The sequence below is a fragment of the Hemiscyllium ocellatum genome, chromosome 4, assembly GCF_020745735.1.
Source record: "Hemiscyllium ocellatum isolate sHemOce1 chromosome 4, sHemOce1.pat.X.cur, whole genome shotgun sequence".
Classification (NCBI taxonomy): Eukaryota; Metazoa; Chordata; class Chondrichthyes; order Orectolobiformes; family Hemiscylliidae; genus Hemiscyllium; species Hemiscyllium ocellatum.
Window position 1 is genome coordinate 86,741,783 of NC_083404.1, and position 25,917 is coordinate 86,767,699.

Below are 25,917 nucleotides of genomic sequence, written 5' to 3' on the forward strand. Positions count from 1 at the left end.
CATTTCCTGTTCTTTTTCTCAGGGGTGGTAAATGGGATCCAAGTCAATATGTTTGTTGATAGAGTTCCAGTCGGAATGCCATGCTTTTAGGAATTCTTGCACGTGTTTGGCTTGTCCTAGGATGGATGTGTTGTCCCACACGAAGTGGTGTCCTTCCTCATCTTTATGTAAAGATACTAGTGAGAGTGGGTCATGTCATTTTGTGGTTAAAAAATGAGGTCTGCAGATGCTGGAGATCACAGCTGAAAATGTGTTGCTGGTTAAAGCACAGCAGGTTAGGCAGCATCCAAGGAATAGGAAATTGGACGTTTTGGGCATAAGCCCTTCATCAGGCATTCCTGATGAAGGGCTTATGCCCGAAACGTCGAATTTCCTATTCCTTGGATGCTGCCTAACCTGCTGTGCTTTAACCAGCAACACATTTTCAGTCATGTCATTTTGTGACTAGATGATGTTCATGTATCCTGGTGGCTAGTGCCTGTTTGTCCAATGTAGTGTTTGATACAATTCTTGCAAGGTATTTTGTAAATGACATTAGTTTTGCAAAACACTACATTGGATAAACAGGCAGAAAACTAGCCACCAGGATACATGAACATCATCTGCATGAACAACACAAAAAGACATCACCCACTCACTAGTATCTTTACATACAGATGAAGAAGGACAATACATCTATCTAGGACAAGCCAAACAGAGACATGCGAGACAATTCCTAGAAGCATGGCATTCCAAGTGGAGCTCTATCAACAAACACATTGACTTGGATCTCATTTACCACCCTCTGAGAAAAAGAACAGGAAATGGCATTGCCACAGAAAATGAAGTCACCAAACCCAATGAAACCGAAACACAAATATAAAGCAGGCCGTAACACCATTGCTTCATCCGGAGGCTCACTGATGATGTTATCTAGTATGGTGATGAAACATCTGAAACTGAACCTTCCAGCTCAGCGAGCAAACCTACATCCAGAAACTCAACCTGAGCTACAAATCTTTTCAAAACTCGCTAACCCCAGAGTTCTAAATGAAACAACTGAAGAGATAGTGGAGGTGTTAATGGTACCTTTCAGGAATCGCTAGAGTCAGGGAAGGTGCTAGATAACTGAAAATCGCTAACGTGACACCCCTGATTAAGAAGGGAGTAAGGCAAAAGACAGAAAATTACAGGCTGATTAGCCTAGCCTCGGTTTGGGCAAGGTTTTGGAGTCCATTGTGAAGAATAAGATTTGTGAATGCTTGGAACGGTATGGTAAAATAAGGCAGAATCAGCACGATTTCATCAAGGGAAGGCGATGTCTGACAAATTAGCTCGAAGTCTTTGAAGAAGTAATGAGAAGGTTAGACCAAGGAGGGCCAATGGCTGTTATCTACCTGGACTTCAAGAAGGTGTGACGTCATGCACTCTGGTAAGAGGAATAGAAGCATGGACTATTTTTTTAAGTGGGGAGAAAATTCAGAAGTCTGAAGTGCAAAGAGGCTTGGTAGTTTTAGTCCAGGATTCTCACTAGGCAAACTTGTAGGTTGAATCAGTAGTCAGTAAGGCAAATGCAATGTTGGTGTTTATTTTGAAAGTGCTTGAATATAAAAGTAGGGATGTACTTCTGACACTGTATAAGGGGTTCTGGTTAGACCACATTTGAAGTATTGTGCACAGTTTTGGGCCCCATATCTCAGGAAGAATGCACTGGCTTTGGAGCGTGTTCAGAGGAGGTTCACGACAATGGTCCCAGGAATGAAAAGGTTAACGTGAGGAAAGTTTGAGAACTCTAGGTCTATACTTGATGGAGTTCAGAAGGATGAGGGGGTATCTAATTGAAACTTACAGAATACTGAATGGCCTGGACTGTGTGGGTGTTGGGAAGATATTTCCATTGGTAGGACCTGAGGGCACAGCCTTAGAGTAAAGGGAAGACCTTTTAGAGTGTAGATAAGGAGAAACGTCTTCAGCCAGAAAGTAACGAATCTATGGAATTCACTACCAGAGAAGGCTGTGGAGACCAGGTCATTGAATATATTTAAGATGGAGATAGATAGCTTCTTGACTGTAAAGGGGGCCAAGGGTTCCAGGAAGAAAGCAAGAGTATGGGTTGAGAAACTTATCAACCATGATTTAATGGCAGAGCAGACTCACTGGCTTAATTTCTGCTCCTGTGTCTTATGGTCTTATGATGTAGATACAAAGGAAAAATTGAATCTCAAGAAAAAGACAGGCAAGAATTGCTAAAATACCATCTGAGAAGCTGGCAATAGGGTATAGGCTGAACCAAAGAGAATAAATATAAGGGAAAAATAAATCAGTAAGGCAAGGATAAATTTTGTACTGAAATTAGTAAGGAATATAAATTAAATTTGTTCTATTGACACACATCAAAGGAGAACTTAAGTAGTGATTGGGCTACTAAACAATGATTAAGGTAAGTTCTGGCAATGACAGAAATGGCAAAGTATTAAATAAATATTTCAGGTCTTTTGTTTTCAAATGAGGAAAAATGCAACAAAATTCAAGCAGACATTAGAGACCTTGCTGACTGTGAAGTTAAGTTGTAAACAAACCACTAGATAAATATGCAGTGTATGTACTTAGGTCAGGAAAAACGAAACATCATTAGAAAATAAATTGAATGAGATTGAAGAATCAAGTTTATTGACAGAAATGAAGAAATCACCAAAAGTAACATTGCAGGCCAGAAAATTGTTTATAAGGCATGGCTGTTTCTAGTGTTACACAATTCAAAAGCAGCATTTTTAGACAACAATGTTGTATCAGTTATAATTTGCAACATTAAAAACCAGGACAAAGTGATAACTGCAGATGCTGGTGATCAGACTCGAAAAGTGAGGTGCTGGAAAAGTACAGCTAGTCAGGCAGCATTCCTGATGAAGGGCTAATGCTCAAAACGTTGACCCTCCTGCTGCCTGGACGCTGCTTAACCAGCTGTGCTTTTTCAGCACCATACTTCCCAACATTAAAACCCAGTAAAACTTGATGCAAACTGTCCAATTTGTCTTATATGCTCCAGTTTCCTCCCACAATCCAAAGGTGTGCAGGTTAGGTGAATTGGCCATGGTAAATCGCCCATAGTGTTCCGGGATGTGTAGATTAGGTGCATTCGTCAGGGGTAAATGTAGGAAGTAGGAGAATGGGTCTGGGCGAATTACTCTTCGGGGGATCAGTGTGGAGTTTTTGGGCCAAAGGGCCTGTTCCCACACTGGGAATTCATTCTATGGTAACATCAGGTCAGACTGGAATTAACGGAGACAGCTCAAAGACTAAGTTGTAAGTAAGTGGGCAGTGCAATGACAAATTAAACTTAATACAGAGAAGCATAAACTATTACATACAGGAAAGAGAAACAGAGACAAGTATTTTATGAAGAGTATTATTATGGTTGCAAATGCATGCTCACGTTCAATGGAATACAGAAGTATTAAGAAAAATTAATAGATTTTAAGTTAACATAATCAGAATAATATGACACAAGTCAGGATCAATGGTACAATTCTTTGTGCAGACCTTGAATCATATGCCTAAACTCTAGTGATTGAGACATGGGAAAAATATTCAAGTCAGTGATGCAAAAGCCACAAGATTGGTCCCCAGCATCAAGATAAGTGTCTAGGTTGTAGTGCTCTACATAGAATATATAGCAAAGAAACAAGCTATTCTGTTGACTTCATCTATGTCATTTATACTTTTATATAATTTGGAGGTGCCGGTGTTGGACTGGGGTGTACACCGGCATCTACAAATCAATTTTGAATGTATTTCATTGACTTGTGTGCCACACTCTACACAGCATATTGGTTTAAGCTTCAGATCATTGGAAATTGTCAACTGGTCCAAATTTGTTTTAGGAGGCTTATTCACACAGTCAACAAATTAACTTTGAGTAAATATAGCAACACTTATACATTAATTTCATGCTTGATTATGGAACATTGTCGCAATTTATTTTTGTCACTAGATTTATACAAAAGAAGCTTTGAACATCAAGAATGTCAAGCCACTAATTCTTATCTTCAGCCAATTGAGTGGAGGGTGAGTGAATTAATATTTTTATTGCCCACTCAGAACTTGTTGTTGAACAAATCTGGCTTTTGTGATTATCAAAGAACGGAATGTTTGTTTATGGATTTCCTTTGTCTCTATACAGTGAAACAGAAAAGAAAACAACATTGGATCAAGCATTTAGAGGTGTTCTGGAAGAAAAAATTGTAAGTCTCAGTCGAATCGATTTGTATGTGATAATGTGAGGTACTTTTTAGGTGCTACATGTAGTGATAATGATTGATGGAAATACGTACATTTGTGAATATTATGCAGTATATTTATCTGACTCAGACATAGTTATTACTGTTCATGACGTACAAGTGGAAGGGACCATATTTGTTCCCCTTTGGGCTGTAAACTGGATTGGAAGTTAGACTGCTACAAAGCTGAGATACCATGAGAAATTTTAACTTTGGATGGGCGTAGAGAGAATCAAGTGATGCATATTTTTAGCTGTGCAAGGCAATATTGTTTTTAAAAGCAGTGAGATAGTTACTTTGAAACAAAGCAGTAACAGGTGCCCTTCATTTAAGGGAACACTGCCTGATTAAAAACCTCTGGTCAAGCTGTAATTTGTTACAGACCTCGGAGTGCAGAGCAGCTGGAGACCTCCAGAACTGGCAAACAGAAAGCATCTTTTTCTCCCATCACCTACTGTAGTGAGAAGACAGAAAAACCAAAACTTAGAAGGAATTCCAATACAAGGAAAGACCGAAGGCTACCAGTTCAGCTACCAAAACGTTGAACGATCATTGTTTTACAGACAGCCTACTGACATTGCTGAAATTAATAAGAACTATGGGAGACAATTCAAATTACCTTTTTGATCTGGACCTTTGATCTTCAAAATTTCCTTTTCTTTGTCTATTTTCCACACAACTTCAGCTGCTTCATCAATGACCTTCTCTCCTTGAGGAGGTCAGAAATGGGCATGTTAACTGATGTTTGCGCATTCTTCAGAACCATTTGCAACTCTTCAGGTGCTGAAGCACTTCACGTACAAACCCATTAAGACTTGTAACTTCCATAAGTCTGCTCACCACAAACAAGGCCCAAGTTGGGAATGTAATGGATATTCTGCCTTTTGTTGGATGAATGCAGATGCAACAACAGTGATAAAGCTTTTTTGCCATTCAAGATAAAACAACCTTCTTGATTGACACACACTCATAAATTCCCTGCACTGGTACTCAATAACAGCGAGCTGTGGATTTTTCTCCCAAAAATCATAGATGCATAGAATCCCTGTAGTGTGGAAACAGGCCTCTCAGCCCAACGAGTCCACACTGACCCTCCGAAGAGTATTCCACCCAAACCCATTTCCCCTACCATATTACTCTATATTTACTAATAAATGTATCGAACCTACACATGTGAGCACTGTGGGCAATTTAGTATGGCCAATCCACCTAACCTGCACATCTTGGATTGTGGAAGGAAACCGGACCACCCAAAGGAAACCTACACTGACACAGGGAGAATGTGCAAACTCCACACAGACAGTAGTCTGATAATGGAAGCAAACCCAGGTCCCTGGCATGGTGAGCCACCATGCCGTCCACCAACCTTGAATAAATCTGGCACCAAGTATTGCTGGTGATGTACAGTAAAAGTGCTATCATCAAGCAGGGTACCTAGCCAACAACGTTGAAGTATTCCCAGACAATGCCTTAAGAAGTAAAGTGCATTGAGATCTTCATTACAAGTGAACATTTTCCCAGTGACAGTATAAATTATTGTGACATACGCATTGATTTAAAGTGGTAGAGTAAATAGTACATGTTTTTAAAAAGATAAATTATTTAAATTTTACTATAGTAGGAAAACAGGTATTTATTAATCATAAAGCTTTAGGTTTTTTTTAGGATCAGTATAGCTTACACGGTAGTTATGAACCTAGTGCCCTAATAGAAACCCAATTACACTTCATTCAACTTTTTCTGTTGTTTTTAACAGCATGAATTATTTTGTTGTGTGTGATAGTACATCTGTTTTAAAAAATGCAGGGGAATTTCTCATTAGTTTAATGAATTCTACTTGATTCTCATCTGGAAGTACATCAGCATCTTTCCTTATAGGGCAGCATAGAATCACAAACATCAGTTTTAGGATTTCCATGATTAACTGCGCGTGCAATCTTCAGAACTGACTGTCCATGATTCTTTGTTGCCCCACAAGGAAAGCTGCTTAACAAGTTTATTTAAAGCTACTTATGATTTGGATATGCTGCTGTTAGATTGGGGTGTACACAGTTAAAAATCACACAACACCAGGTTATAGTCCAACTGGTTTAATTGGAAGCACTAGCTTTCAGAGCTCAAAAACTTCATGAATTCATGGAAGACTCTGTTAACTCACTTTTTAAGATTAGAATCAGTCTAAACATTATGGCACAGACAGGGAACACAGGGGGCTAACACCTTCAACATATTCCCTGGCTAACACCAATTGTTACAGTTAACCTGAGAATGTAACTTTTTTTAAAAAAAGTTTTGTGATTTACATATGAAAGAAGTGAAACTATCATGGGATTCGAACAGATGAAAGACTCAACAAACAATCAAAGTATTTTTCAATGTATACACTGTAAACTTTTGCTATAAATTCTGTGTCTTACAATTGTGTCCTCCACTCCTTCACAACTGCCTGACGAAGAAGCGGCGCTCTGAAAGCTAGTGCTTCCAATTAAACCTGTTGGACTATAATTTGGTGTTGTGTGATTTTTAAAGCTACTTAGTTCAGTTAGGGAGAATTCAAAAGTGCATAGGAAAGCACAAAATCACAACAGTTTCTGAAGAATGCATTGTGCAGTTAACCATGGAAATGCAGAAATTGCTATCAATGATTCCTGTGTGCTTTTGAATTCTCTCTAACTGGAATCAAGTAGCTGTGGATATTTTTAATCAGTTTGTTCAGGCATGTTATGACACAATACTGGAGCAGGTGGGACTTCAACCTGCATCTACTGACTCAGAGAAAGGGTTACTATCACTGTAACATATGGGACCTTCAATCAAGTATCTATATACTATCTACCTAACTGCTTGATAAGTGAAACCTGTTTACAATCAAACTTTAATAGATAAACAATGATTAAAGAAATACTTCATTTTTAGAAATATATTTGCGTTCTTCTATATTGACCTTTTGAAATCCAACAAGCATTTTGGATGTGGATATTATTACCACTTTATCGTTCCTCATTGTTCTCCAGAAAGTAGAGGTGTGTGACCTCCTTGAATCACAGCAGTATTGTAAAGTGACTCCCACAACATTGTATGAGGAATTTCAAGATTTTGACCTGGTGATGAAGCCAATTACAGTTGACCATTTTTGTTACACAGTTGCCTACTTGTCACCTTCTTGTTCTTGACATTGAATTCTTGAATTTAAAGAATTCCAATCAAAGTCTTCTGGAAGGTAATTTAATTTAGAAAGCAAAGTTTAAAAAAATGTTTTCCATTAAATCAGTTTCAGAATTCCAGGTCTGGTAATTTGGATAGTTTTACCTTGTTATTGTTCATGGTATTATCATCTTTTTGATGTTAAATTTAATGGTGAGTAATTGAACAGGGTTCAAAATATTAGGACTTCATATAAACCATGAACATTGTTGAGCATATATGTTTTACTAGCTTTATACTTTTTTTTTCTAGTTAGAACAAGGAGAATGTGAAGATTTCTTGGCTATAATCTCCCTCAGCATTAATGGAGTCACAGAAGGTAATAGTGTCATGAAAATGTTGTCTCGAATAAGTATTTATCCAAAATGAGACCCTTTATTCAGTTTTTGAATATTTTCCGATGTCAAGATATTTGCATATAATCAAGTACATATTGCTCCTTCGTGTAGATGATATACCATTATGTGACATTGCCAATTTATTCCATACAACAGTAAAATGTAACAAATAGAAGCAGGAGTAAACCACGTCACCCTTTGAATTTGCTCCACCATTTGGAGTTTGGAGTTTCTTCCATTCTGCCATTGTTTTTTCATTAACCAATATTCCAGATTCCATTCTGTTCTAAAATGAACCGATATCTGTCCTGAATATACTCATTCAATATGTGTGTATATTCATTGGAGTAGAACATTTCATATTTAATTTTATTAAATACAGAACTGACTCGAAGGTACACGACAAGTGGATGGTGGTGAAGGTTTGCTTTTCAGACTGGAGGCCTGTGATCAGTGCTGGGTCTGACGCTTTTTGTCATTTGAAAATTAACATCTGGTTAGTAATTTTGCAGATGACACCAAAATTGGAAGTGCAGTGGACAGCAAAGAAGGTTACCTCAGAATACAACCAGATCTTGATCAGATGGGTTTATGCATCGAGGAGTGGCAGACAGTTTAATTTAGGTAAATGTAAGGTGTTACATTTTGGGAAGGCGAGTCAGGACATGACTTATATACTTGAAGGTAAGGTCTGGGGAGTGTTGCTGAACAAAGAGACCTTGGAGTGCGTGTTCATAGTTTCTTGAAAGTAGACCCATAGGTAGATAAAACAGTGAAGAAGTTCCAGGATTGACAGCCAGACTACTAAGACCCCTTGGAATCCTAGTAGCACACAAACCCACCAACACTCTCAGACAAAAACTAACAAACTTAAAAAACCCTGTACAACCCATGGACAAAACCAACGTCATTTACAAAATTCCATGCAAGGACTGCCACAAACACTACGTAGGACAAACAGGAAGAAAGTTAGCCACCAGGATACACGAACACCAGCTAGTCACAAAAAGACACGACCCTCTTTCCCTCATAGCCCTACACACGGATGAAAAAAACCCACCGTTTCGACTGGGACAACACATCTATCCTGGGACAGGCTAAGCAAAGACATGCCAGAGAATTCCTAGAGGTCTGGCACTCCAACCACAACGCCATAAAAAACACATAGATCTAGATACCATCTATCAGCCCCTCAGTAAACGAACAGGAAATGACATCATCACAAACCCCAGGAACCCCATCCAGGTCAAACATATAAATAGAAAGCAGGAGACAACAGATTTGCGTCACTTGGAGGTCGCCACTGATGATGTTACCTAGCCAGGTAATGAAACGTCTGGATATCAAACCTGCAGCTCAGCGAGCAAACTTACACCCTAAACCTCAACCTGAGCTACAAACCTTGCATTTAAAAGGCACCTGGATGTGGGTATGAATAGGAAGCGTTTAAAGGGATATGGGCCAAATGCTGGCAAATGGGATTAGATCTATTTGGGATATCTGATTGGAATGGATGAGGTGAACTGAAGGTCTGTTTTCGTGCTGTATACCTCTATGCCTGTCTCAGTTTTAAGGACAGCCTGTTATGATGAAACTGTGAGCTATAGATCTATCCTTCTATCAGCCAAGGAAAACATCCTTCTCAGAATCTACTCTGTAAGCCCGCGAAGAAAGTTAAAATTTCATTAAACTAAACAATAAAACCCGAAAGATATAAGATGATTCACAATGCATCTCTAACAAGGGAATCTAACTATTGTCCCTTGACATTTAGTAGAATTGCCATCACCAAATCTACTAATCAACATCCTGGGATTACTATTGGCCAGGAACTGAACTGGATGAAGCATGAGTGAAATGTGCGCATTTTCCCTGTGACTGCGTAGGTTTCCTCCCACAATCCAAAGACATGTAGATTAGGTAAATTGGCCATGCTAAATTGCCCATGTGTTCAGGACAAAATGCATTAGTTAGGGGTAAATTTAAGGTAACACAATAGGTGAATGGGTCTGGGTGGGTTACACTTTGAAGGGTTAGTGTAGACATAGATTCAGTAGACAATAGATACAGGAGTAGGCCATTCTGCCCTTCGAGCCTGCAGTACCATTCAATATGATCACGGCTGATCATCATAATCAGTATCCTGTTCCTGCCTTATCTCCATAACCCTTGATTCCACTATCCTTGAGAGCTCTATCCAACTCTTTCTTAAATGAATCCAGAGACTGGGCCTCCACTGCCCTCTGGGGCAGAGCATTCCACACAGCCACCACTCTCTGGGTGAAGAGGTTTCTCCTCATCTCTGTCCTAAATGGTCTACCCTGTATTTTTAAGCTATGTCCTCTGGTTCGGCACTCACCCATCAGCGGAAACATGTTTCCTGCCTCCAGAGTGTCCAATCCTTTAATAATCTTATATGTCTCAATCAGATTCCCCTCTCAGTCTTCTAAACTCAAGGGTATACAAGCCCAGTTGCTCCAGTCTTTCAGCGTAAGGTAGTCCCGCCATTCCAGGAATTGACCTCGTGAACCTACATTGCACTCCCCCAATAGCCAGAATGTCTTTCCTCAAATTTGGAGACCAGAACTGCACACAATACTCCAGGTTTTGTCTCACTAGGGCCCTGTACAGCTGCAGAAGAACCTCTTTGCTTCTATACTCAATCGCTCTTGTTATGAAGGCCAGCATGCTATTAGCCTTCTTCACTACCTGCTATACCTGCATGCTTACCTTCATTGACTGGTGTACAAGAACACCCAGATCTCTTTGTACTGCCTCTTTACCTAAATTGATTCTATTTAGGTAGTAATCTGCCTTCCTGTTCTTGCCAACAAAGTGGATACCATACATTTATCCACATTAAACTGCATCTGCCATGCATTTAACCACTCACCTAACCTATCCAGGTCACCCTGTAATCTCCTAACATCCTCCTCACATTTCACCCTCACAGAGATGTACAGCATGGAAACAGACCCTTCGGTCCAACCCGTCCATGCTGTCCAAATATCCCACCTTCCTATTCATATACCGATCCAAATGCCTCTTAAATGTTGCAATTGTACCAGCCGCCTCCACATCCTCTGGCAGCTCATTCCATACATGTACCACCTCTGTGTGAAAACGTTGCCCCTTAGGCCTCTTTTATATCTTTCCGCTCTCACCCTAAACCTATGCCCTCTAGTTCAGGACTCCCCAACTCCAGGGAAAAGACTTTGCCTATTTTTCCTATCCATGCCCCTCATAATTTGGTAAACCTCTATAAGGTCACCCCTCAACCTCTGACGCTCCAGGGAGAACAGCCACAGCTTGTTCAGCCTCTCCCTGTAGCTCAAATCCTCCAACCCTAGCAATATCCTTGTAAATCTTTTCTGAACCCTTTCAAGTTTCACAACATCTTTCCGATAGGAAGGAGGCCAAAATTGCATGCAATATTCCAACAGTGGCCTAACTAACACCCTGTACAGCCGCAACATAACCTCCCAGCCCCTGTACTCAATACTCTGACCAATAAAGGGAAGCATACCAAACTCCTCCTTCACTATCCTATCTACCTGCGACTTCACTTTCATGTTGGGCCAAATGGCCTGTTTCCACACTGCAGGGATTCTATGATATAAATACTGTGTAGGGTGCATGTAGTGCAATGGTAGAGTCCCAACTTCTGAGCCAGGAGATCTGGGTTCAGGTCTCACCTGCTCCAGAGGTGTGAAATACCACCTCTGAACATGTTGGTTTGAAAATATCAACAAATACTGAGCTACAAGAGCAGGTTAGAGTTTAGGAATCCTGTAGTGAATGACTTGCCTCTTGACAATGCAGAGCCATCTATATGGCACAAATTAGCAGCATGAAGAATACTTTGTTTGGAGGAATGTAGTTCCATCAACACTCGAGAAACTTGGTAGTATTCAGGTCAAAGCAGCCCAACTGACTGGCACAGCATCCACAAATATCCACTCTCTTTCCCCCCCAATCACTGACACTCATTCGCAGCAGTTGTGTTCTTTCTGCAAGATGCCATACAGATATCCACCAAGCCTTCCTAAAGAATCATACACCTTCCAAACTCATCTTCACTTCCATCTGGAAGGACTGGGCCAGCTGAAATAGGGGAATACCACTATCTCCAAGTTTCCTGCCAAAAGGCTCACAGACCTGACTTTGAAATATATCACTATTTCTGGATCAAAATCCTGGAAATCTCTCACAAACAGAATTGACAGTTGACCAACAGTACGTAGCAGTTCAACAAGGCCACTCACCATCACCTTCTCAAGGGTAACTAGGTAATGGCAATAAATGTTTGCCCAGCTGTCAGCACCTACATGCAGGGTGTCCAGTGTTTTCATTTTTTAGAATGTTCACTTTGTGTCTGTGCCAACTGAAAAAGAGCTATCCAGCCTGATCCCACTTACTGGCTCTCGGTCCCTAACCTTTCAGATTACAATACTATTTGTGCATGTCCAAGTTTTTTAAAAATGTAAAATTTATCAAGTTTTATCAAATTCTTTTATTACCTTTTCTGGCAGTGAAAAGCTCCAGCACATACTCTTTGAAAAACAGTTTCCTCAATTCTTCTGTCGTGCTTCAATCAATTAATTTATATCAATGTCCTGATTCCTTACCTATTTGCTAAAAGAAATGGATCTTCTTACTTATTCTTGTCTAGTTCTTTCATTATTTTATCGCCTTCATTTAAATCTCTCTTCAATTATCTCTGATTCAAAGACAACAGTCCACAACAGTAAATTGCAGTTGCTATTTTTCTGTCTACCTAATCAATCCATTGGGCAGCATGGTGGCTTAGTCAATAGCACTGCTGCCTCACAGTGCCAAGGACCCGGGTTTGATTTCGGCCTCGGGCGACTGTCTGTGTGGTGTTTGCACATTCTCCCTGTGTCTGCATGAGTTTCCTCCGGGTGCTCAGATTTCCTCCCACAATCCAAGAATGTGCAGGTTAGGTGAATTAGCCATGCTAAATTATCCGCAGTGCTCAGGGATGTGTAGGTTAGGTGCATTAGTCAAGAGTAAATACAGGATAATAGTTTAGATGAATGGGTCTGGGTGGGTTACTCTTTGGAGAGTCAGTGTGGACTTGTTGGGCTAAAGGGCCTGTGTACACACTGTAGCGATTCTATGATTGGTACTTTCCACAATGTACATAATTCTTATTTACTTTCGACCCCACAGTTAATTTTCATATCATCCATAAACTATGAAGTCATGACCATGGCAATCAAAGCTAAGTATTTTATGTATGCCACAAAAAGCATAATGCTTCTATACTCTAGAGAATACAAGCCCAGTTAATTCAGTCCCATTATGGTATTGATAGAGACTATTAACCTTTTAAAAAGAAATTGCAACCTCTGGTTGTGAACTAAAAGAAGGATGTAAGACAAGATGTAATATCATAAAATATTTACTGTATCAAATGGCTAAATAAGAACACTCGTAGATTTGTCGGCAACATACACTTTGAATGACCAAACAGAAAATACACTTTTTGTTTAATGATGACCAAACAAAATCAATTTATTACATTACTCAGTCTCTTAAGTAAACATTCAATTCTGCTGGGACCAATTCCAAGTGATTCACATCATTCCAAGCTTTCATTCTGTTCTTTTCCTTTCTCAATAAGACCTTGCACATAAAGAGTTTTTCAAGGGATTCCCCCTCCAGATCCAGCTCAGCAAACGCCTGTTTTAGCTTGCCCATGAACTCAGCCGTCAAACTGAATGTCAGCTCCCATCTGCTTTGCATGGAATATGATAGAATCAGCATTTCTTCTGATTAAGGTATAAACCTGACAAATTCCATCTTGTTTAGCTTTCTTGCTCTTGGTTGGCTGCAGGCCGCACAAAAAATAAACTATAATTCCCTCTCTGTGATATTTCTCCTTTATATAGAAATTTGTAACCTGATCTAAAAGTGGCTTCCTCAGTCCACTCTCTAACAGGAAAAATATTGGCTTTATATTCAAGTGGGAATGGTCATCAATTATCTCTGTTGATAATTGCTCTTTGCTCTTGGAAACAAAGGGACTGATTCTTACACAACTTCATATTGGTAACACCTCTCTGGTTCCTAAGAGAATACGGATCTTCTCATTATGGACTTTAGAAATAGCTACCATTATTCCCAAGTGTAAAAATTGGATATAGCCCCTTTGAATAACACAACCTGAGTATTCCATTTATACTTTAACAGTTAAGCCAGCAAAATTTACTAAGATCATAGACCATAGGTCTGACCAGGGCCTTAGACCCTCAGCAGTAAATCTTCTATTTGCCTTCTGTCCCTCTTGAAATGAATGCTGTAACATTGCATTTGTCTTTCTAATTGCTAACTGTTCCTGTACATTAACTTAAGAGAATCCTGAAGGAGGACTTCTGAGTCCCATTTGTGTTTCAGATTTCTGAAATCTTTCCCCATTTAGAAAATAGTCTCTGCCTCTATTCTTCCTCCAGAATGCACAACCTCTCACTTTCCCACATTATATTTAATATGCCACTTCTTGTCCACTCTCCTAGTCTATCCAGATCCTTCTGCACCTGTGTTCACATTATCTGCAATCAGAGCAATAATGCTCTCAGTTCCTCCCTCAAGATTGTTAACTTATAACATGATTAGTTGTGGCCCCTGCAGAACTCCTCTAGTCACTGGCTACCAATCTGAAAAAAGATCCAATTCTCTCCACTCTTTGCCTTCTTTCAGTCAGGCAATTCTATGTTTATGCTAGCACCTTGCTCTAACATCATGGCATGTTACGAAACTGTGTCCTGAGTGGCACCTTGCCAAAGGCCTTCTGGATCACATCCACTGGTTTTCCTTTGTCTATCTTGCTTGTTATCTCCTCAAAGAAATCTAAGATTTGTCAAACATGACCTCTCCTCAGCAAAGCCGTGCTAACTCAGCCCTGTTTTACCATTTCCTTCCGAGTACTTTGCAGGCTCATCCATAATATTGGACTTTTAAAACCTTACCTTATCAGACTAACTGGCCTATAATTTCCCATCTTCTGCCTCCCTCCTTTTTTGAACAGCCATTTTCTGCAACCTTCCTGACTCCAGTGATTCCTGAAAGATCGCCACTAATGCCTCCACAATTTCCTCAACTATCTTCTTTAACTGTAGAGTTTAGTCAGTTTGGTTGATGTGATTTATTAACTGTCAGACCTTTCAGCTTCCTGAGCACTTCTCCTTAGTGATGGCCACTACACTCACCTCTGCCCTAGACTCTCTTGAAGTTTTGGTACATTACTGGTGTCTTTCACCATGAGCATCGATGCAAATTATCTATTCAGTTCCTCTGCCATTTCTTTGTTCTCCATTACTACTACTACATCCTAATTTTCAAGCAATCTAATGTCCACTTTTGCCTCTCTTTTATCTTTTTTTATATCTAAACAAAACTATTACAATTTTGTTTTCTGCTACTAGCTAACTTACTCTCAAACATCATCATTGCTGTTCAAGTTTTTTTCTGTTGGTCTTTAAAGGCTTCCCAGTCCCCTGCTTTCCCCACGAATCTTCACCGTGTTGTATGCTCTTTGTTTTGCTTTTCTGCTGTCCCTGACTTCCCTTGGCAGCCACGCTTATGTTGTCCTTCCCTTTGTGTGTTTCTTCTTCCTTGGGATGAATTTATTCTGTGCCTCCTGAATTACCACCAGAAAATTTCTGCCATTGCTGCTGCCCTTTCAATCAACTCTGGCTAGCTCCTCCATTGTGTCTTGTAGTTACTAACTTACACCAGCATTGGTCCCATGACACCATTCGTAAAACCAGCATTTAAAGGTAATCTGATACACCAACAGATACAGTCCTAAAAGGTGTTTGCAAACATTATGCTTGTAATAACCTACTCCGAAGAGAGGAAACCACGTCATTATCATTGTAGTGTTTGCAGAAGTAGTACAAGAAATATATCAGTTCATAGTGTTATTTGCACATTATTAGTTAGTCGTTAATAGCTTAGACATACAGTACAAGTAACATTGTTTCCCCATGTTGTCAGTTATTCTTTAAACAATCCATCTTGGCAGCATCAAAATGTTTAACCTATATGTACCCAGATACTTTAAGTCATTTTTATTGTCCTGTCCGTGGTTAAAACCTTGCATAGCTGATTTTTGTTGGGAACGTTTGTTCATTGCTGACTGCTAAATGGTCCCTCTGATTTTGGAACATGAGCAGTTGAAAACTGCAGAAGTAGTTTTGTTTTAGAATGCTGTTTACATTCCAGACTCAGCATGTTGTTTGACTCTTAGGACTGACCTTGTTGTTGAACTTTAATTCAGTTTGTGGATCATCCAGTTCATATATCATCTTCTGATTTTGATTCTCTTTCATAGCTGTAGATTTTTAAAATTTGTATCACAGGAAAACATCTGATTCATCTTTGACATGGTTAATTCTGTCCACTTTCTTCAAGATGAAAGTCTGTAATAATCTCCAACTGTCTAAATGTGTGCAACTCCAACAACAAGAAATAAGAGTGACTAACTTAGAGCATGGATCAGTCCTTGGGACTATGATGTTGTGGCCATAACGGAGACGTGGGTTTCACTGGGGCAGGAATGGTTGCTTGATCTTCCAGGTTTTAGAACATTTAAAAAGAACAGGGAGGGTGGCAAAAGAGGAAGGGGTGTAGCATTGCTAATCAAGAGCATTTCAGCTATAGAAACGAAGGTTGTTGAGGAAGATTTGTCTACTGAGTCAGTATAGGTGGAAGTTAGGAACAGCAAGGGAACAGCCACTGCATTGGGGGGTTTTCTACAGACCATCTAATAGCAGTAGAGAGATTGAAGATCTCATAGGCGGGCAGATTCTGGAAAACTGCACAAGTAGCAGGGTCGTTGTTATGGGTGATTTCAACTTTCCCAATATCGACTGGAACCTTCTACGTGTAGATGGTTTAGATGGAGCCAATTTTGTCAGGTGTGTTCAGGAGGGTTTCCTTACTCAGTATGTCAACTGATTGACGAGGGGAGAGGCCATTTTAGATTTGGTGCTCGGCAATGAGCCAGGACAGGTGTCAGATCTCGCAGTGGAAGAGCACTTGGAAAGCGAAAGGAGCAATTACTGAGGGAAGGTATTCAATTGGGAAAAGGAAATTATGACGCTATCAGACAGGAGTTGGGAAGTATAGACTGGGAGCAATTATTACACAGAAAGGGCACAGCAGACATGTGGAGACTATTTAAGGAGCAGTTGTTGTGAGTGATGCACAAATGTGTTCCTCTGAGGCAGGTAAGAAGAGGTAAGATTAAGGAACCTTGGATGACGAGAACAGAGCTACTTCTTATCAAAAGGAAGAAGGCAGCTTATATAAGGTGGAGAAAGTAAGGATCTAGCACAGCTTTAGAGGATGACAGGCTTCCTAGAAAGGAACTCAGAAATGGACTGAGGAGAGTCAGGAGGGGGCACAAAAACGGCTTGGCAAGAAGGATTAGGGAGAACCCAAAGTCATTTTGCTCAAATGTGAGGAATGAGAGAATGATCAGGGAAAAGGTAGGGCCGATCAGGGATAGCGGAGGGAACTTGTGCGTGGAGTCTGAGCAGGTAGGGGAAGCCCTAAATGAGTTTTTTGTTTCGGTTTTCACCATGGAAAGGGAACTTGTTATAAATGAAAACTTAGAAGAGCTGGGATACAGTCTTGACCAGGTCAAGATTGATGGAGTTGATGTGCTAGAAAGTTTGGTAAACATTAAGATTGAGAAGTCCCCAGGGCCAGACCAGATTTATCCTAGGCTGCACTGGGAAGTGAAAAAGGTGGTTGCTGGCGAGGATATTTGCCTCCTCACTCTCCAGGAGAGTCATACCGGAGGATTGGAAGGAGGCAAATGTTCCTCTTTTCAAGAAGGGTAATAGGGAAATCGCTAGCAATTACAGACCAGTCAGTGTTATGTCTGTGGTCGGCAAAGTTTTGGAAAGAAATCTGAGGGATAGGATATATGACAATTTGGCAAAGCATAGTGTGATTAAAGACAGTCAGCATGGCTTTGTGAGGGGCAGGTCATGCCTCACACATCTTATTGAGTTCTTTGAGGAGGTGTCAATACAGATCAACGATGGTCGAGCAGTGGATGTGGTGTATATGGATTTCAGCAAGGCATTTGATAGGGTTCCCCATGGTAGGCTCATTCATACAGTCAGGAAGTATGGGATACAGAGAGATGTGGCTATCTGGATTCAGAATTGGCCAGCTGACAGAAGGCAGAGAATGCTTGTAGATGGAAAATATTCTGCCTTGGAGGACAGTGTTGAGTGGAGTCCCCCAGGACTCTGTACTTAGGCCTCTGCTCTTTGTAGTTTTTATAAATAATTTGGATGAGGAGGTTGAGGGGTGTGTTAGTAAATTTGCAGACGACACAAAGGTTGGAGGTGTCGTCAATAGTATAGAGGGCTACTGCAAGCTGCAGCGTGACATAGAAAGAATGCAGAGCTGGGCTGAGAAATGGCAGATGGAGTTCAACCTGGATAAAAACGAAGTGATGCATTTTGGAAGGTCAAACTCGAATGCTGAATATAGGATTAAAGACAGGATTCTTGGCAGTGTGGAGGAACAGAGGGATCTGGGTGTGCAAGTACATAGATCCCTCAAAGTTGCCACCCAAGTGGATAGGGTTGTTAAGAAAGCATATGGTGTTTTGGCTTTCATCAACAGGGGGATAGAGTTTAAGAGCCGTGAGGTTTTGCTGCAGCTCTACAAGTCCCTGGTGAGGCCACACTTGGAATATTGTGTCCAGGTCTGGTCGCCCTACCATAGGGAAGATACAGAGGCCTTGGAGAGGGTGCAAAAAGGTTTACCAGGATGCTGCCTGGTCTGGAGGGCTTGTCTCATGAAGAAAGATTGAATAGGCTCGGACTTCTCTCTCTGGAGCGAAGGAGGAAGAGAGGAGACCTGATAGAGGTATACAAAATAATGAGAGGAATAGATAGAGTCAATAGCCAAAGACTTTTCCTCAGGGCAGGATTGACTGGTATGAGAAGTCATAGTTTGAAGATATTAGGAGGAAGGTATAAAGGAGACGTCAGAGGTAGGTTTTTTACACAGAGACTTGTGAATGCCTGGAATGTGTTACCCGTGGTGGTGGAAGCAGAGTCATTGGGGACATTTAAGCGACTGCTAGACATCACATGGATAGCAGTGAGTTGAGGGGTGTGTCGATTGTTACTATATTTTACATTAGGATTAAATCTCAGCACAACATCGTGGGCCATTTCTGTGTTCTATGTTTAACACTCAAGAAGGTTCACCCTTTTTCAAGACAAAGCAGCCCACTTGATTGGCATCACATCCACTACCTTAATATCCATTCCCTCCATAACTAATACACAGGATAACAATGTATACTATGTGCAAAATGCATTGCCACAAATCTCCTTCCAAAGCAGCTTCCAAGCCTACAATTTCTATCTAAGGACAAGGGAAATAGATGCATGGGAGCATTACCAGGTTCTCCAAGCCAAACACCATCCTGACTTGGAACTATGTCACCACTCCTTCACTGTTATTGAGTTAGTAACCTGGAACCCCTTTCTAACAATACTGTGATGGACTCCATATCAAGGTCTTCAGTGGTTCAAGAGGGCAGCTCATCACCTCCATCTTCACAGGGGAATTTAGAGATGGACAATAAGTGCTGGCCTAGCCAACGATTCCTGCATCTGAGAATGAACATGAAAAGTTAAACTTGAGTCAATTCAAATCTATCTATTACTTCTCTGTTCATGCAGTAAGAGCCTTTCTCTGTCCAATTCAAACTTACTGATTTTTTTTCTATGAAATTTAAAGCTTGCTTTCTAGTGCTCCCTGAACTTTAATTAAAGTTTTGCTGTTCCTTTCTTTTTTCTCTTTATTTCTCTTTTGCTTCCCTTTTCAGTTCAGATTTATTAATTTTCTTATTCAATTTCAAACTGTCTCATTTGCAGCTGTCCTAGCCAATTTAAGCTGCAGTTTATCTAGATTACTATTTCCTTCCTCCAGGTTTAAATGTTGAGCTTAAGACCTTAGACTATTTGTTTTGTAATATCTCCTTGCCATTCTATATATAAGTAACCTGTCACTTGTTTTAAGTTAGCAATTGTTATTTGTTGCAAGGTACTCAATCAAATGCTGTGAACCTGGAAAAGCATAGCAGGTCAGATACCATCTGTGGAGCAGGAAAGTCAATGTTGTGGGTTGAGACCCTTCGTTGAGACCCTTCATTGAAACCCAAAACGTTGACTTTTCTGCTCCTCAGTTGCTGTCTGACCTGCTGTGCTTTTCCAGCTTCACATCTATTGACTCTGGCTTCCAGCATTTGCAGTCCTTACTATCTCCAACTCAGTCAAATCCTGTTGTTGAGGAAACCTGAAGGAATAGGTATAGCCATTTTTAACTTTTCAACACACACAGCAACAGTCACTATGAAATTTCATTTATTTAAAGTTTTGGCAAAATTAAGTATACTTGTCTCAGCCTAGGATTCCAGATCCCACAAAGCGCCTCCAATTATTCTACAATTTGTGTAGAAACCAATAATTGCTAAAGAGAAATTCAAATTACCTATTTTCTGAAAAATTTTAAACCTCTCAGGATAAATGCTTCTTGTCCCAGAAATCAATCTAGTTAACCTATATCTCAAACCCTTGAGGCAAGTCTATCCTTTCTTAGTTAAAGAAACAGAAACTGCACAGTACTTCAAATGTGGCCTTGTTAAGACGCTATCTAATTGGTTTAAAAAAAACTTACTTCCTCTTGTACATCAATCTGTTTAATACAAAGACTAATGTGTCATTTGCTTTCCTAATTATTTTCTGTATGTGGTAGTTGAATCATAGAATCCCACAGTGTGAAAACAGGGCATTCAGCCCAACAAGTCCACACCGACCCTCCGAAGATTAACCCACCCAAACCCATTCCCCTACACTACTACTCTACATTTACCCGACTAATGCACCTCACCTACACATTCCTGAACACTCTGAGCAATTTAGCATAGCCATTTCATCTAACCGCCACAACTTTGGATTGTGGGAGGAAACCGGAGGACTCTGAGGAAACTCATGCAGACACAGGGAGAATGTGCCAACACAACACAGACAGCCGCCTGAGGCTGGAATCGAGCCCGAGTCCCTGACGCTGTGAGGCAGCAGTGCTAACCACTGAGTCACCCTATTGCTTTCTATGATTTCAGTACAATAGCTCTGAGGATGTCTGTATGCCAATACTTCCTAATCTCTCACTTTTTAAAATTCATAATTTAGAAATATTTAATGGAAACTTAACTAATTATATGAAATTATTAACAAAACTCTATGACTGGTTTTGTAGGTAAACATAACCAAAAATGTGTTTTAATTCATTGATCAGAAGAATTGTTGATGTTAACAATGATAAACTATCTCTCATCTTAGTTGCTGCCCATCACGAAACCTTTGGTACAGACTTCGATGTGTTGGTTTTAGAATTGTAAAATTTTGTTTCCCTCTTCAGCCAAATTAAGATACCCAAAACAAATGTTTTAATCTATCAGTGAAAGAACGTTGAGCACTAGGGTTCAATAGCATTCTTTATTAAACAAACAAGCATCTTAAGCTGTAATAACTTGATTGCTTATTTTGTGCTTATGCAGGTATCTGTTCCGCAACAACACCCTTTCTACTGCTTGGTGATGTGCTCGATTGCCTTCCTCTTGACCAGTGTGACAGAATATTTACTTTCGTTGAGAAAAATGTAGGAACTTGGAAATCTGTAAGTAAGCCATTTGATGGAAAATAGATTGTCAAAAGATGCAGGTGAAATAATTTGACTCTTTACTTTTATTCACATTTCCTGATATTAATTTATTGATCATTTTTAATGATTAAAAATAAAATTGTTGATTCATTTGGAATCTAGTCAAATAACACCAATGAAAAACACCCTACAGTTCTTTCAATTTTGGATCAGTGGAGCCCCGAGAGTAGATTGTTTGCTGTTGTGTCTTGGTTAATGACAGTATTACCCAGTTAGTGCCCTTGACAATAGTTATTAGTTTGGCACAAAGAAGGCAAGAGTCAAGTCTGTATCAACTAAGCACTAACTTTATTTGTTTAGTTAAAACAGACATACAATTCACACCATTTGGCTAGGAAAAGGTTAATAGGAGGCATGCAATTCATACAAGGCTAAAATCCAAGCGCGCACACAGTAAGTTTTCTAATAATGTTCCCTGAACAGTCAACGTAAAAAAAAAAGCCTAATAACCAAGATTTCAAGCTCATGCTGGCCGGACAGTTTCTTTCAGGTCTTGGGATCTTCCAGGATTGGGGTCCGCAACTCTGTGACAGTTGCTGTCCAAAGTTTTCGCTGATGGCACAGCGAAATCCTTCATTTTTATCCTTTTTTTTGCTTATCTTCCTGAACAGTAGTATCGTGTTCTTGATGGTCCTTAGCTCATCTGAGAGTTAGTGTCTTTCCACTATAGACTCACTCCAAAGACACCTTTTGGATTACCTTATTATTCTTCCTTCAAATAAGGACTTGCACTTTATATCATCCTCCAAGCTGGTCTGGTTCAAGTCAGCCCAAACTAGTGGCTGAAACTAGAGTAACTTCAGTTTACAAGCTTGCTGTTTGTATGTGTGATCAGCCCTTGTTCAACAATTGGAATATAATCTGTAAAGATGGTGGAGGAAATGTTAAAATTTAGTGTCCTGGTAATAAGGGTCTGAAGTCTGTCTAATTATCAATCAAGATAATCTGCAGTTAAAAGTAATAGATGTTACAGGCATCTCACTGCCTCCTCATTTTCTTCACAGAATTGTAGTTCATGTTTGTTACATTTCCATGGTACATTAATAATTTGGCCTTTCTTTACGTGTGTCTCGGTGACTCGGTGATAAGTGTTGCAGAATTTTGGATTCAAAGTTCAGTTTAATTCTCTGCTACCCATGTGTACACCTTTTACCATATGAAACAAATGGATATTGTTTGAGAATGCTGGCTGCTTTTAACCATAGTTAGTACTACATGAAATTCTGCTAGCTTTCAATTCTTGCTGAAATTGGGTAATTTATGTGTGAAGAGAAAGTATATTTTCTTACTGTATCAGTGTACCATTGGCAAACATTTATCATTTATATGATTTATATTATATTGAGAGACTTCCTTTAGTATGTTATATTCGATTAGATATTCTGTAATCAAACATTCTAAATAGAAATATAAAATTCAGAAAAAGTCAATTTTTTTTAAAAGCAATCTAGTTACATTGCATTTATTAAACAATAATAACTGTAAAATTCGCTAAAAGCCATTGGAAGCAAATGAACCATTAAAGTCTAAGTTGGGACCATAGCAAAAAAGTATTAAAAATGTACAAAACATGCTGATTCTGGCCCATCTTGTTGAAGACTAGTATATAGTGGAACTGGAAGCCCTGTAATCCTTCATATGTTTAACTCGGTTGATGTTAAAAGTCCTGATTTTACTTATCTCTTCAGCAATCTCAAGTAGTGCTCCCAGATCCTAATCACTTTCTACATTAAAAAACATTTTCACACGTTGCAGCTGATTCTTTTGCCTCTTAAAATGTGGTCCATTGCTATTGACCCTTCTCCATAATGGCTACATTTCTCTGTATATGATGTCTAAATCTTCATAATTTTGATCACTTCTGTCAAATCTCCTCCGCAATTTTTTTTGAGGAGGACAACCCCAACTCTTCCATTCTACTGATGTAATTGGCATCCCGAAAGCTAATTTGTAAATCTATTCTGCTTCCTCTCTGCTTTGATACTCTTCCATAATGAATGTGTACATAATTGGAAGCAGCACTTCAGATGAGGCCAAACATAGCTTCTTAGCAGCTCTCCATGGCTTCCATGCTGTTATTGCTTTCCAAACTTGCCCTGCTAACTTCAACAATTTTTATGGTTACATATTCCACACCCCTCTATTCCTGCATCCAGTACAGAATTGTGCCCTTTAATGTGTGGCATGTCTCTTCTTTGTTCTTCCCAACACATATAGCTTCACATATTTTTGCATTAAACTTAATTTACCACATGTGCATTCATTCCATCAGTTTGCTCGTGTCTTCCAGAAGTCTGTTACTATCTTTCAGTACAATACTTTTGAATTTTGTGGCAGTGAAAATTATGAAATTGTAACATACACATCAAAGTCAGAGTCATTAATATACTTCAAATAGTCACTTGGTTGTACATGCTTGAGTATTGCTGAAGAAATGAAGAGGCAGGTTGCTGAAGCTTTTTGCATTGCTCCAGTCTGAAAAACAACCATTCACAGTATGTGACCCAACAACTTTGTATCCATGTTGTCACTTTTCATTTATTTCATGGGTTCAACTTTGCTGGCGTATCTAATATGTGGCATTTCAATAAATACCTTTTGGATACCTGTACTCAGCATATCACACACAATATCCTCATCAATCACTTCTCATCAAAAAAAGTCAAATCAGTTTGTTTGAATGTAATTTGCTTTTAACAAATTTGTTGTAGTTTTACCTAATTAATCTGCACTTGTCCAAGCGATGGTAGCTTTATCCCGAAATATTATTTCTAAAAGTTTTATGTAACTAATTTTGAACTTAAAATATTTTCATTATATTCAAAATCGAATGCTGATAAATTTTTGAATTCAGTTATTGTCTCACATTACATTGGGCAAGTTATATTTTTAATGGTTTCCCACCAGATACTTTTTTGGTGCTTGGCCTACCTTTAATTTCTACAACTGTTTTCAATTATAATTAGCAAAACTGCTGTAGTAAAAAGAAAAGGAAATTTAATTGTTTTAACATATGTTACTGGGATGAATGTATGTATTGTTGACAAGATCAGCATGTATTATTTTCTCCCAGTTGCCATTGAGAAATTGGTAATGAGATACCTTCTTAAAGTGCTCCAGTTGGTATAGTAGAGGTATGACTGCAGTTTTGTTAGAGATGAAGTCTGAGGATTTTGACATAGGGATGGACAGGAACAAAATTTTATTTAGGATAGTGTGTGGTTTGATGGGAATATGCAAGTGATAGTGTTCCTTTATGCCTGCTTTGCTGTGCTTCCCAATGCTCAAGATCACGGTTGTGACAGAGGCTGTCAAGGCAGCATTAACAAGTTCTTTCACTGTATCTGGTAGATGGTATGCACTGCAGCCGCATGGCATTGGTGGTGGAAGGAGTGTACAAAGGTGGTGGGTATGGGAACAATAAACTGGGTTGTGTTGTTTTGAATGATATCAAGCTCCTTGAGTGTTGTTGGAACTGCATTTATGCAGACCTGTAGAGAGCATTTGATTACACTTCTGATTTTTCGCCATTTTGCTTTTAGATAGGCATTGGGGACTCCCAAGGTGATTTAGCACATAATGTCCAGCCTGTGCCCTGCTCTTGTAGTCTTGGAGCCAAGTGTTAGAGGGTGCAGATAGAAATGTAAAGATGAGATGACAACCAGATCAGCCATGATATCAGTAAATTGTGGAGTCAGCTTGAAGAGTCAACTGTGCCTAAGTGCTACAGCCCACTTCATAGTACTAAGAGTCATAGAGATGCACAGCATGGAAACAGACCCTTTGGTCCAACCCGTCCATGCCGACCGGATATCCCAACCCAATCTAGTCCCACCTGTCAGCACTTAGCCCATATCCCTCCAAGCCCTCCCTATTCATGTACCCATCCAAATGCCTCTTAAGATGTTCCCATTGTACCAGCCTCCAACACTTCCTCTTGCAGCTCATACCATACACGTACCGCCCTCTGTGTGAAAATGTTGCCCCTTAGGTCTCTCTTTTACCTTTCCCCTCTCACCCTAAATCTATGTCCTCTAGTTCTGGACTCCCCGACTCCAGGGAAAAGACTTTGCCTATTTACCCAATCCATGCCCCTCATGATTTTGTAAACCTCTTTAAGGTCACCCTTCAGCCTCTGACGCTCCAGGGAAAACAGACACAGCCTGTTCAGCCTCTCCCTATAGCTCAAATCCTCCAACCCTGGCAACATCCTTGTAAATCTTTTCTGAACCCTGTCAAGTTTCACGACATCTTTCCAATCGGAAGGAGATCAGAATTGCATGCAATATTCCAACAGTGGCCTATCTAACATCCTGTACAGCCGTAAC

General features: G+C 39.7%; 1 protein-coding gene across 3 annotated transcripts in view; it reads left to right on the forward strand.

The window, feature by feature from the left end:
- The window catches only part of thoc1 (THO complex 1), an 84,374-nt gene that overhangs the window by 1,702 nt on the left and 56,755 nt on the right, over positions 1–25,917 (forward strand). For all 3 annotated transcript variants that reach the window (XM_060824372.1, XM_060824373.1, XM_060824374.1), the window contains exons 2-5: positions 3,971–4,044; positions 4,160–4,220; positions 7,713–7,779; positions 21,426–21,544. In XM_060824372.1, the coding sequence (XP_060680355.1) occupies positions 3,971–4,044; positions 4,160–4,220; positions 7,713–7,779; positions 21,426–21,544 (321 nt within the window). The remainder of the gene's footprint in view (positions 1–3,970; positions 4,045–4,159; positions 4,221–7,712; positions 7,780–21,425; positions 21,545–25,917) is intronic.